The sequence below is a fragment of the Heterocephalus glaber genome, unplaced genomic scaffold (assembly GCF_053883595.1).
Source record: "Heterocephalus glaber isolate CG9 unplaced genomic scaffold, H.glaber_assembly_v1.0 deba00001472, whole genome shotgun sequence".
NCBI lineage: Eukaryota > Metazoa > Chordata > Mammalia > Rodentia > Bathyergidae > Heterocephalus > Heterocephalus glaber.
This window is the reverse complement of record NW_028258315.1, coordinates 70,409,638-70,424,128: the sequence shown is the minus strand read 5'-3', so window position 1 is coordinate 70,424,128 and position 14,491 is coordinate 70,409,638. Positions and strand designations below refer to the sequence as shown.

The following is a 14,491-nucleotide window of genomic DNA, read 5'->3' as shown; positions in this document are numbered from 1 at the left end:
CCACAGCCCTCTCGATAGGCCACCCTGAACTTCTCTAGAACATGCAGGAAACATCATACAACTGGATGTTCATCCCCTCACATGCTTTTTCCGATGCTCCCCTGGGATCAGAGAGCAGCAGCTCTACCAGAAAGCCAAATGCAAGGCTCTCCACAGAAGGTGAGCATTCATGGAAGAATGTCCCTTGTGGCTGGCGTGGAGGCGTGTCCACAGTCCAGCACTCAGGAGGCCAAGGCAAGAGAGCTGCATGAGCCCTGGACTTTGATGGCAGCCTGGGCAAAGCACTGAGGCCTCATCTCAATGTGTTTGTGTGTGTGCATTTGCTTTCCAATTATCCACAATGGACACCCAATGGTGGCCTTTTCCCCATCCTACTTCCCCAGCTCACCCTTGAAAAGGGAAGGCTTAAAGACAGAAATGGAACCCAGACAACTGGCCACAAATCCTGTGGGCCACCCCAGCCTACCTTGGTCAAATCCATTCCAAGTTTGAGCTGTGAGATGAGATGAAGAATTACACTACGCTGATCCTCCATGACACCCAATTCTGTCTCTTCTTTATCTTCATTGTCAGTTTTCTCATCTTCGGACAAAACCAGTTCAGGGCCTGAGTTTGGCTAAAATGAAAATCATTAAATATCACCAGCTGGCCTGTTAGAAGTCAGAAACACAGCAAAGGAACTCAATGGGACCCCAACCCTGCCCTCAGGAGGATTTCTCTGTAAGCCAGCCTATTGGCCTTCCCCAGCAGGGCCTGTGCTCTGCACATCGTCCCCATCACTGAGCCCCCTGGCCCGAAGACTGTCCCTGGCCAAAAATCTCCTGCTCCTTAAGAAACCAACTATAGGACAAGGGCATAACTGGCCCCCCAATCCAGCCCTATTAATTTACCCAACCCATGACACTAATCTAATGTAATCTAGATCTAATGTAAAATTTTCTGTTCATAAATAAAAGTTGGATTCTCCTGGGACTAAAATTACCTGACTTATAAAATATTTTACTGAAATTACTTCTACTCAAATCAATTAGCATCACTATATCAAGTGTAAAGAACCTTAGAATTGGCATTGAGAGAAAGGGAGACAAAAATGAAAACGTAAGGAGAAACTCTTGAAACTTTAGAATGATACAGAGATTTACACTGGCCACATATTCTGCTTTCCTCAACGCAAGTTTATGAATTCAACTGCTGGATTCAACTTTTCGAATTACACAGAAAACAGGAAAGCTAGTAAAATGTGCAATAGGGATTACTGAACATATAAGCTTCCAATACCCAAGTGTCAAGGATTCTGGGTACAAAGCAAAGCTGAGCTGGGGGAATTCTGCTGGAAGAAGTCACTCATTCCACTGCTTCACATTTACCTATGTTCTTTTGATACACCTGCTTATCCACGGGCAAAGCACTCCACAGAACACTATAGACTGTTTCCAATTATCAATGACCGGTCAGGCATAGTACACAGAAATGCAGCAAATGTATTAAATATAAAAGGATAAAGATGTGCCTAAGTGTCCATGCAGAGACTGGTGATTTACTAATCTCATCAGACAGAACACCGTCTTACATCCAAAACTGCTTCTAATATATGAGTACAAAGGTTAACTTAGTGGTCAAGATGATGTAACTGTCTAGAGTAACATGTCCCTCACCAACACTCCATGGTGCTCTCCTGTCTGCTACAGGCATTTTTAAAATTTCAACTTAAATAGAATCTTCTATCGACATATTCCAGGTTAACCTTAATCTCTAAATAACCATAACTGGGGAGAGATGGTTGGGAGAGCCTCAGCAAAGCCCCCATCACTTGAGTTTGAATTTTCTTCCATCCTGTGCCTTGTTCTCCGGCCTTCTGACATCTACTATAGACAACTACTCCAATGAACATACTGAACTAAGTGAGGAATTCTCACCCTTCTATCCCAGGAAAGACTGCCCAAGAGGGAAGTCTGGGAGGCCCCAATTCTACATAGGGAAGTTGTTGAAAGCAGGGTCAGGAGCCCCGCACTACAGTCAGGACCCTGAAGCTGCCCTGACTCGCTGACACCCTCTTTGCTGCTGTGCTCCCCTGGCTGCCACCAGCAATGCAGTGCTGAGCCTGAGTGGCTAAGGCCAGAGTGCACAGAGCCATCCTTGTGCCCACCTGCCCCACTGGCTCTCCCTTCTCCCTCCTCTGGATTCCAGGGCAGTGTTAAGCAGGTGCTGCCTCAGTCCCCTGGGAGCCTGCATTACAACTGGACACCACCAATAGCAGGCAGTGTAGACAAGCACCTCTCCCAGGGCAGCCTGCTGCATGCAGCTCAGCAGAATCCCCTCATCCCAAGGCCATCTGAGGAGCAGAGGCCACTGTCCGGATATTCTGCCTTGGGAAGAAAAACAACAATGGGAAAGAGCTAAAGTCAAACCACCATCATGCACGGAGGGTAAAAGGTGGACATCAGCACCCTTAAACACCTTGGTAATGGGCTGGCCATTTAGCTCAGTGGTTTCGCCGCCTGCTGTGTAAGCGCAAGGACCCAAGTTTGATCCCCAGTACCAAAAAAAAACCAAACCTTGGCAAGAGGTAGCTAGGTTTTGAGCACTATTATTATTGTTCGAAATTAGTTGTTCTCACAAAATCCTGATTGCGAACCAAACAAATCCATAGCTCGAGTGGTTGCTATTTCCTTTTAGGAAAGAAAGAATCATTTTTTCTTCCCACCTGCCCACAAGTGAATGCATGGAAAACTCTCCATCTTTCCCACTTCCTGCCACATTCAGTGTGACATGTTTACAGAGCCCCACATCTCTTCCTGTCTGCCATCATCGAAAATTACATCCAGCCTGTCCGGCAGCCACTAAGTCTTCGGCAAGAGCCTGCCACATGACAGATGCTCATTAATGTGAACACAAACTTCTCTAACTCCTCCCAGGCCCAATCAACACCACATGTCCCATGGGTAGGATGATTCTCCTCAAAGACTGTCACTGCCACAGACAGGATTAAAGCTGGTACGTAGGGTCAGAGCTGACTCATCTGGACGGCCACGGTCAGAGCTCCTAGGTCCCTGGTATTCTCCAGAGGGAGAGACGGTCACAGGAAGCCCAACGGACATCTCCCTCACCGGCACAAATCCTTAGCAAACCCTGTGCCAAACTTAAAATAGGACCTAGCACTCACTATTTTCTCTTTCATGCCGCTTCAAAAATTTGCCCTCCCTTTTGTTTTTAACATAATAATTTGTGAATAATTCTTTTCCTACCCAACCTCAAGTAAATCATCAGGGCTTTAAAAAGGCTGCTTTCATTTATCTGACTGGCAGAAAGGGCAGGCCATTCTCCATGTGCGTCCCTCTGGGGATGCCAGGAGAAAAGGGGCAGCACAGGTCTGCTGCAGTGCAAACATCTGCCGGCGTCCACACAGCACCCACCATTAGCAGGCACTACCAGAGAAACACCTGAAGATTCAAGGTCACGGTGGAGGTTGAAAGGCACAAAACCTTCTTCTCTTTCAAGGTCAAGGACTTGTTTATTCTGCTCTTCTGACATGGAATCCAAAGAGACTGCAACTGTCACTTCATCTAAAGGCTGCTTTCTACAATCAGGTGCATGTGCTCATCACACCGTGGCCCTCCCTGTCTAAAATGTCCCGCTTCTTCCCCGGGTACCTACGTCCACTCACATCCTGCCAATCTATGGTTTTCACCTATGAAGCCATAACAACAAACTTCAGGTGACTGAATGGTGTTTCTCTATCTCAGAAGAAAAATGGATGTGAGAAGAAGTTTCAAAACGCTGAGCAAATTCTTATGACTTAAGAGTGTACAGATCTCCCCTTTCCCAGAGATCTTTGCAAATGAGTCAACCCAGCCACAAAAATGTACACAAGCTTGAAAATGAAATGGAATTAAAATATGTTTTGAAGAGAAGTAGCCTTTGGAAAAATGAGATTTTTAATAAAAACAAAAATTATGACTCAATATTTCTACCACATGAGCACCTTGGGGCATATGGTGCGACAAATATCAAGTGAGTTATGCCTATTAGCAAAAGTTAGGAAAAACAAGTGAAAATTTGATGGACAGGAAAGATTTAATGGGCTGGGTGGGGTTTAGGGACCTTTCGGGTGGCTCAGCAGTGCTCACAGCAAGAATTCTTGACCCAGGCCCTGTGGACAGGACTTAAGATATCCATCACCATCCTTGACATTTTATGCAACAATTATGTGGGTACTTTTCTGAAGAGAGGGTCCATAGCTCTCCTGGGACTCTCAGAAAAGCCTGTGGCTCTTAGCTGACCTCACACCTCTTCAGGGTCAACAGTGAGGCCAGGTAGGAGATGGGATCTTGGCACCAGGGAGGGGGGTGCTGGCCATGTCTGTCAATGGCGGTCACAGAATCTACAGATGTGACCCTGTCCCTAACCCTGGAACTCTACCTTCTCCAGTCAGGAGGACCCAGTCCCAGAGACTGACCAGGAGCAAATCAGAAGGGAAAACCGACTAGTGCTAGGAGACATGGGTCCAACAGTCTCCTCACTGGGGACACAGGTAAAGAAGAAGCATTTAGGTCTTATCTTTCATTTTCTCACCTCTTATTTTCAACAAAAATCTTAATTCTTCAATACAAATGCAAATTTCAAGGAAGACTGAATAAAATTCCAATCTTTTTTATTCAATACATGTATGTAACTTCATTACAGTTTGGGTCAGTTCCAGGAAAAACCATGAAAGTAGACATTCACCGACAGAATCTTCTCATGCCCCTGCCGCTGGCCTCATTCCTCCCATGCCCTCACATTGACTCCCCGTTCTAGCACCTCACCCTAGCTTTCCTTTTTCAGGCAGCAACCACCTCCTCTTCACTCCTAATTGAGACCTGGCCCTCAGAGAGCTGGAGTTAAGGTCCAGCACTCCATCTGCGCATGCCTGATAACCTAAGGTCATAACACGAGGGGCTAAATGATCACTAGTTCTGTTTGTGGCATCGTGGTGGGGCCAGCAGTCACATCACCCAAACTTTACAGGTGCCTTCTGCCTCTTGACAGGGAGCACGTGCATGCTGGAGTCTTTCAGTTGCAGACATGCAGGGACTCCACTCAGCAGGATTAAGATGGGATCCTAAAGCATCTTTTAACCAAGTAAACTGAACCCTGAAATAGATATTCTTAAGTAGGCAAAACTCACAGAAAAACATAACCCACTGAGTTCATGGGATCTGCCTCCGTCCTGAAATCCTACATGCCCAAGGACAGACAATGAAGCCAGCTAAGAATGAACATCACCTTCTCTCCCAACAGTCAGCACACCACAGTTCTATCCATTTTAAAGCCCGGTAACTTTCGCCACATGCAGTTACCTTGGCACAAAAGCACGGGGGGGAACTGAGCCATATCAAGGAGCCTTGGTACCAAACAACAAGACCGAACAAATCCAGATATTATCCTTAGAGGAAAACAGGAAAATCTAGCCATGTCAACCTGATTTTTTTGGCAGTACTGAGGATGAACCCAGGGCCTTACATGCTAAGCATGCACTGTACTGTCGAGAGCTATATCCCAGCCCCTCAAAAAGCTTTTTAAGGGTATTCTGAAGGTCACAGAGGGCAGGAAGTGGAGCAGATGACACAAGCACCACCCTCAGATTTCCCCAAAGGAGAGAGATGTCAGGCAGGGAGCAGCAGAAGGGAGGAGGAACCAGGAACAACATCCCCTTGTTTATAATTTATTTCTCAATTTCACAGCTACACAGAACATGCAATCACATGCAACACAGCCCCCGGGGCTGGGCTGTTTTTGTTCACATATGGCTAAAAGTCAAAAGATGCTGGTCTGTCAGCAAATGAGAAATTCTGGAAAAACTAAGGAGGAAGCTGAGATATGGATCGAGGTGAAGGGCTGGAGAGGCTGAAGGGTAGATGAATGAGAGACAGACAAAGGACACGGATAAAAAAAGAGTAAAGAATGGAAGAGAAGCAAGGGACCTGAATGTCTAAGAGGTACATGGGCCTGGGGTCAAACTACTGAATGCATTTTTTTTCAGTTCCAATAATAATGTATTACTGTTGGTAACATTGATGGAATCCATCAAACCAAGGACTTAGTACCTTTTATCTCTAGTCATTTCCTATTTACAGTGTATTTAATGAAATTATCACAATTATTACATAATGCTACAGTGGATACATCCTAAGAAGCCCATCTAACGGCCCCGTGTCAGGAAAACTGGCATAGCTGCATCTGCAGATCCAGGCCAACTCGGTATGCCAATGTCATCCCCACTGCCTAGTAGAGGCAAAGATGGCTTCACCCTCATTCCCCAACAAGAGACGTTTTATCACATGACTACCAAGTACAAGGCATTCACTATTACAGGATTGGAAAAACTGATCTCCCCTGAAGGCACAGGGACTTCAAGTTTCATCATATGAATGTCAAATGGCTGCTCCTGATGACCTACTGTCCTTCCCACACTTAGCGTGGGTGGGATTTCTTTTCCGGAAGGGTCTCTGGTCTTTAGTGCCTCTTTCTACTAGCTCCTCGAAAGTAGGCCATCTCTGCCGGCAGAAGGTCTCTCAGTCGAGTGGATGGATGCTCCCCTCTGGTCAGAAGTCATGCTGAGGACAGATGTGGATACATGTCTCCATATGGGTCTTGCACAACTGCTGCCCCTCGGCCCTGACGCAGGGAAGCTGTTCAAGGCTCCTGTACATGAACTATCCTCTATGTGGAGCCACTCTCAAAGCCAGGTGACTGACTATGCCTCAGAGGCCACCACTGCACTTAGGGGATCTTATTTTGCCATTTGGAGGTAGGTTCAACAACGAGGCCACTGTGAAGAGAACCCGATGGAGAAGTTGTCTCTATCCTGAACAGGTCCAAATATAAGCACGTCCATGCAGCAGGCTGGTCCCCACTGCCATTTTGGAGATGCTGAGTTGGTTGCCACTGACATCACAATCCTCCTGCTGCCTTCCAGTGGATGAGCTGGCTTTCTTGCGCTAACCACACATACACACACATTTACCACACTTGGCTCTCATAGACTGGAAGGACAGATGCTCTTCCTGAGCAAAGGGGCTGACCTGCAGAAAGGTTAATTTTAAACAAAACACACCCTGGAAGGTAGAAGGAAGTCACGTCTGGGGAGGGGAGGGTTTAGGGGCATTCGTCATCAGCCAATATAAGCAGGAGCAATTATACCAAGAGGATTGATGGCTGTTCCTTAAAAAACGTTCCAGAAAAGCATTCATAGGAAACAGCAGCATATCTGTCTCATTTCCACAAATCTGCTTAGAAACTAGAGCCTGGCCATTTTTAAGTGAAAAGAAAAAAGAAAGGAATCAAGAAGGAGCAAAGAAAGGCTAAAAAAAAAAAGTACAAAAAAGGGAAAGGGTGCAAAGTAGCGGGTGGAGGAGAGGCAGCCGCCCTGCAGCTGTGGCTCTGCAGCATGCCACTGCGGACACTGATGGTCAGCATGCAGGAGCTGAGGCTGCAGAGCTAAAAAGTGTGCATTACTTTAGCATCACCCTGCAGCCTGGACCAGGGGGAAAGGGAATGGCTCCAAAAGGATGCAGTGGCCTACTAAGTGGAAGAGCTGTGTCTGGTGCTTTACAACATTATCTCAAGAGCAGGAGGCTGGCACTTTACAACCAAATCCAGCACTGAACTGGTAAAGTGGCCAAGGTTCAGCAGGACTTCCCGAAAGCCAAGCTGTGTGGAGTCTAGGGACCAGGGTCCATGATCCTGAGTCTGGTGTTGCATGAGCAGCATAAATCTCAGAAGCTCATTAGCATTGGGATAAAAGTCATGACAAGGAAAAGGAGAGGCCACTGAAACAGGGAACATGATCACCAGGCTTTAGGAGACAGTGACACATACCAGTGAGAGCTCGGAGCTTTGTTTGCAAATATTCATAGAGACAAGCCCTGAAGCCACTAGTGTCTACCTTTAAGGCTCCATATCCTTGTCTGTAAAATGGAGATGGTACCATCCACATCTGAGAAGTCACAGCAAAACAAAGCACGTGAGGCCATGAGGCAGGACATGGCTCACAGAAATGCCTGGTAAACTGCCAACTCCCATGAGGGCTGCAACTCTTCCCTGGGTGACCACAGCATCCACAGGCATGCTGACCTGAAGCCACTGCTATCAGACCCACATCTGCCCAACTGTTCACGTCCCTCCCCCTTGGCAGCAACCCTCCTGAACCTATACAGTGCCTCCTAAGCTGTCCTCTAGGCCTCTCCAGCAATGGGATGCTGAGGGCTCTGGGGCTGCAGTGGTTCAAGCTCCCCAAATGTAGTCTGTGGCCCTGACCATGAAATAGCATCACTTCCCAGGTCTGAGGCTATGCTGGGAAAGACTGCATAGGGATTTTCGAAAGGTTCTCCACCGAAGTTCCATGCAGGCATGGGGACTACACAAGACAAACAAAGCAGTAAAGATCGTGAATCAGACAGGGTATCCCAACTACTTTCCCCAGAGGACCAGCTACGGTTTGGTGGTGACAGGAGTCATGGACATAACATCCATAGCCACCAAGTTCACAGAAGGCCCAGGAAAGGGAAGAACAAACTCATTCAAGACACCATTCTAGACTTCCTGCAGCTCTGGTAAGAGGAAAAGCAATGGTTTGAGACACGAATGACACATGGGAGAGTCAAACAGTAAGCAGGCACCAGGCCCAAAAGTTTCTCCCACCTCCACCACCTTGGATCTCACAGAGAGCAAAGCACCATATGTGCCATTAAAGCTGTAAGGATGTTTAGGACAGTCTCTGAATTTAACAGGCTGATATTCTGGCTGAGGAGGAGCACACAGCTCTCTCCTCCTTTATCCTAGTCCAGGGCCCAACTAGCCATTTCCAACTCCTCAATTAAGACTTAGTTCACCTACATTTCCGAGGCACCAAGGTGGAGCCTCCCTCCTACCTAGGCACTTGATACTGGAAGACGTCCATTGGGGCACTTATCAAGTTGTATTTCTGCAACGATCTGCTTCTCGCCTGGACCAGGAGTGTCAACTCCTGTAGTAGAGGAACACAACTGTCCAGGGCTGCCCTCTCAGGCCATGGATGGAGAGGCCACACCCAGGCCTGGAGAGAAGGATTTCGGTGATCATTTAGCAATATCAGGCAGGGCCTGGAAGTGGAGCGTGGTGGCTGTCCACTTCCCCTCTCCAAACTCCCTGATGACAGTGAGCTGGTCTAATTCGTGTCCTCATTTCTAGAATCTCAGCACAAAGGATGGTTTATAACATCTTCAATAAATGTTTTTCTACAGGAACAAATAAAACCAAAGAAAAATGAGAGAGATTTGTGGACACACACCAAAAACTCTAGCTTTAAAATTACAGGGCCAGTCAGTGACAGAGGTCACACACTGCTTCATTTATATGAAATATTCAGAACAGGAAATCCATAGAGTCAGGAAGCAGGTCTGTGTGTGGCAGGGCCGGGAGGATCAGTGTTCTGGGGGTAACAGATAAAGGGTTTCAGGTTTCTTTTGGAGGTAAAGAAAATGCTCCAAAATTGGCTGTGGTGAGGACACGTACCTGTGACTACAATGGAGTCCACCAAGTGCTAGGTACACCTTAAGTGGTTGAATGATTCGGCACTATTTACTATCTCAGTAATGCTGTTATTTAAAAAATGGAATCAAAGGAAAGGAAGCATGATGCAAAATCACCCAATGAAGCAGGGAAGGAGATCAGGGAGGCTCACACAGGGGCAGCCTCACCTAGGCCAAAATCACCTCCTCTCACCTAGGAGGGGACACTGCAGCAGCAGGCATGTTGCAAGGGAGGGACTGAGACGGTGGTATTGCAGGAAGGCCTGGCTGAAACCAGGTACGCTGCTTGGCCTGATAACCTGACTCAGCCCTTGAAGAGCCTCTCTGATCCCATGACTTTAAAGAATTTATACTCTGACAATTTCAAAATTTATATCTCAAACTCAGGCTTCTCCTGACTCCAGATTTGTACATCAGCTGCCTAATCAATATCTCCTTGCAGCTGTTCATGGCTAGGAGAAAAACAGACCCTGGAGAGATGCCCTGGTCCTGATCTCTGGGACCTGCAGGTAAGTTACTTTCATGACAAAGGAGAGTGTATGCATGCAATTAAATTAAGATACTGAAATGAGGACATTATCCTGGATTATCTCAGTGGGCCTCACATAATCACACAACTCCCTAAAAGTAGATTCTTTCCTGGTTGAGGTCAGAGAGAGAGATGACCAGGAAAGCAGGGCCAACAAGGTTCCTGTCTCTGAAGATAGATGTAGTCTCTTTCCCATCTCAGCAAAGGACAGCTTTGGCCTTCCAAGGGCTCAGTCACAACCCTGCATCCTTGGCTCTCCCAGGCAGATTCTATCCAAAACCTGGTCGCTTCTCATAGCCTGCACCAGCCCGGCACTACCACTGCCATCTCTCACCTAATCACGGCAACAGCTTCCCAGTCAGTCTCCCTCGCCCCTCCCCACCATGCACACCTCCTCACGGTTGCCAAAAAGCATCTCAAACCATGAAGTGCATCATGGCACTCTTATGCGCAAAACCCTCCCCCACTTTATTCAGAAGAAACCTCAAAGTCCCGACTGTGGCCTGTGAGGATGTATGAAGGTTATACGCAAAGCCTGCGCCATTTTACATAAAGAACTGCAGCATCCATTGATTTCACTACCCGCGTGGAGGGGAATGATGACAGAGAACTGGACTTACTTCTCATGCTATTTATCTAGAATTGCACTGTCCAACACAGTAGTAACTAGTCACATGTACCTATTTAATTAAAATTAAACACAATTAAAATTTAGTAAAAAATGACACTATCCACATTTTGAGTACTCAGCAGCCACATGTGGTTAGTGGCTGGCATACTGGATACTTTTGAAAGAAAATATTTCCATCAATGCAGCAAGCTCTTTAAAAAATCTGTATTAGTATTTTTGTGATACATAATGCATACCTTCATTGTGGTAAGTTGGTACATATGCATATAACTTCTTACCACTTTATCCCTCCCTCCCCATCCTTTTCCCGTCTGCAAAAGGACTACTCCTTCATCTCCCATTGTCTTTTATGTTGCTTTTTTAAACTGTATGGTGGGTTTCTCATGTAAGAGAAGCATATCACAGCAAGTTTTATTGGAGTGTGTTGCTCTAAAGTTTCAATGTCCTCCCAGTTCATCTCTACTCCTTGCACAATTATTGCTCTTCAAAAGCAGCACCCATGCCATGACATGACTCTAACAACCCAGGCAGGTGCATCTGCCCCTTCTCTGAAGCCCCACTCTCTTGTAAGCCTAGCCAGGGTCATTCATAGGCTGCTGTCACATCTAACTATTCTTAACTTCTTGGTAATGTAAAGCTCAGTATAGATTCTGAAAATCTAAACGCTTCCATCTCAGAAATAAAATGGAGAAATGTAGTCAGGTAGCCAGTAGTAAATAAAATGATTCTGTGCCTAAAAACTTAAAGGAATTCCACTACCTATGATTTACTTCTATTGTAACCAGTGGTGCATGATGAGAATAGAATTTTGGCTTTCCATATCCAGTTTAAATTACTATTGACGTATGCTTTGTGCTGGGAGATGGATTTCTTCTAATTCTGCAGATGGTAAATGCCTTTATTCAGAAAATAAACATCATGAGACTGAAGTCGATGGTACCACATTAGTGATTCTTTCAGACTCTATACTTAATACCACTAATTGCTAAACTGCCTTGTTATTCTCAAAAATTATACAGTTATGGGCCTCAACTCTATGGTAGAGACAGAAAAAAAGATGCAAAACAATGAGGGCATGCAGGGTGGCGGCAGGCGAAAGCTCTTAATGGGGCCCTGGACCTGGAGCGCCAGCATCACTGCGACTCGACAGAGCTGGGAAATCCAGGCCTACTCCCAACATGGAATCAGAAACCCTGGGGCCAGGGGCATAGACTTTCACTTGTTTTTTAGCTATTATTTTAAGTAAAGTGTAATTGTAACTTATACCCAGTACAATGTACAGATCTTAGGTACAATTCCATGAGCTTTGACATATTGCTTTCTTTAAAGCTGTTTTTAAGTATATAGTTCAGTATTAACTGTATCAATACTGTGCAACAGATCTCTAGAATGTTTCCAGCTTGCAAAGCAAACGGCACCTGCTGAACAGTGACTCTTTTTTCCCTCCAGTCCACCTCTCCCTGGCAGAAGCCGTGTTGAGTCCCCTCCTAGGTAACTGTGATGTGCCCTGGGGTTGGAACACAGCTAGAAACATCCCAGGCCATGGGGGCTGGAGCAGCAGCCTAGAGAAGCGCAGGCCCCAGGAAAGAGCATGCCCAGAGGTGACTGTCCAGATCTAGTGTCAGGGTGGCTGCAGCTCTGGGCTAGATACCAGGGGGATCCAAGCAGACACTGAATAACTTTTCCCATACACTCACTTATTTCCTCCATTAGACCAGGTTCTAGAAATGACACTTGATGACTCCCCAAAACAGAGTCAGAAAGCTATCAACCCTGACTGGACAAAGGGGATTGTATTTCCATCTGTGCCATGCCGAGTGGTCATTCAGTTCTGACTTTGAATTTTATCTGTCCACTTTAATCATTTCTCTCTCTCACCTGGAAATTCCCAAATGATTCTCTCCAATGGAAATTTCAGAAAGGTGCAATAATGTAAGGGACATAAGTAGGGGTATTGCAAACCACAGAATAGTTCTGGTTTACAAGTCATTAAAAGCAAGGGCCGTTTACTGTTCTTTGCAGGCCAAAACGGATTGCATCATGAATAATGGAAAAAGCAAAGTGCATTAAGGCCTCTTCTGTAGATAATGTTCTCCCGGCCACACAGAAGGGACATTCATGGAGCACTTTCAATGTGCTAGGCACATAACATACACAGTAGCACCCCAGCCTCCAAGGATCAAAATCAAGCAAATTCACACTTTTTTACTTCAGGAGGTGGAATTTCTAGAGCATTATCTCCTGGCTCTCAAATAATCAATGATTTAGTGCCACATGTAGAAAAAAAGCGGGGCATTTTCTGAAACAACCAAAGCTTAGGCAATTTTAGACTTCGCATTTTTCTTAACGATGGCTCTGGTATATGCCAATTACGTTCCGGTTTCTGTAAATATTAACAAACCAAGGAAAAAGCATCTGGGAGAGAACAGGCTCCGGTGTTTTGCAGGGGAAAAAAAAAACACACCAAAAGCACTAATAACGCTCTGGTAAAGCTACAATCTCTAAAGCCCACTCAATTCCTTTTGGCTCAAATAGCAGGCATTTCCTCTGCTTTTTCATTTGCACTGTATGTGTCCATTTTTCTAGCCACTGTGACAGAGGACATTAAAAGAAGGTTTCCCTGAACTCTTATTCAAATGTGAACTGAATAAAGGATCTAAGAGGGTAATTGCAGCAATTCATATTTTTTTCATGTTATTCCATTGCCATAAAATCCAAATGAGGCTCACTATGTCTTCTGTTTTAAAAAGTGTCACATTATCATGCTCTTCTTTGCCCTACTCTCAAATGCCTCATTCAATGAAAGCTTCAAGGGGAAACTTGTGAGACAGCTGTAAACATCTTAGGGTAATGTGAACAATGTGTGGTAGCACCATTAATGATCAGAACTGTGGGATTATCATTGTTAACCCCAAAAGAAAAATACGAATTTTAAGATCTAAATGTAATTAGGCAGGACTGCCACTCCTCTAAATATTGAATTTGGTTTTTGTTTGTTTGGATCACTCTGATACACAGAATTTCTATTTCTGCAGAAGAAAAAAAAAAGGTTGATGATGACTCTCCAAGCTAGGATTTTGTCATTTTCATAGAGATTTTGACAGAATTCTCTATTCCTAAACAACACATCTTCATCTCATTTCTAAAACATGATCATGAAACACATATTCCCCATGAGTTTCAAATTAACCCCACAGCATGTGACACTTCATTTGAAATTGACGTTTAACTGGGTATTTTTATTTTAGCATGTCATGCACAAACCAATGTCTTTGAAACTAAAAAAAGTTCAACTTCCATCATTAAGTGTTTCATTTTTGAGAAACCGAACTATTGGTTTTTTTCCCAAATTGACAAATACAATACATGAAACTGCCTTAAAAGCAAGAGACATCAAGTCAGGCATGGTAGTGCTTGCCTAGAATCTCAGCACTCTGGGAGGCCAAGGCAAGAGAATTCCAAGTCCAAGCCCAGCCTGGGTAAGACAGCGATTTAGGGACATCATCTCAAAAAATGGAAAAGGCTGGGGATATAGTTCAGTATGAAGGCCTTGGGTTCAATGCCCACTACCAAAACCAAACAAAAACCCTGCAACACCAGATCCTAGATGGGAATAGAAGGTCCAAACTTCTATAGAATGCATCTCTACACATTTTGTTATTTGCTTCCAAGCAAGGAGCCAGGCAAGTAAGAAGATGAGAGGAAGATGATAGCCTCACCATGAAGCAGTTCATATTTACCCTCCCGCCTCACCCCCTAGCTGTACCATGGATCTGAGAG

At 45.3% G+C, this 14,491-nt stretch overlaps 1 protein-coding gene across 8 annotated transcripts in view; it reads right to left on the bottom strand.

Moving 5' to 3' along the window:
- Osbpl10 (oxysterol binding protein like 10) overlaps positions 1–14,491 on the bottom strand; it is a 293,822-nt gene that overhangs the window by 33,409 nt on the left and 245,922 nt on the right. For all 8 annotated transcript variants that reach the window (XM_087182162.1, XM_004857821.4, XM_087182164.1 and 5 more), the window contains one exon: positions 467–616. In XM_087182162.1, the coding sequence (XP_087038288.1) occupies positions 467–616 (150 nt within the window). The remainder of the gene's footprint in view (positions 1–466; positions 617–14,491) is intronic.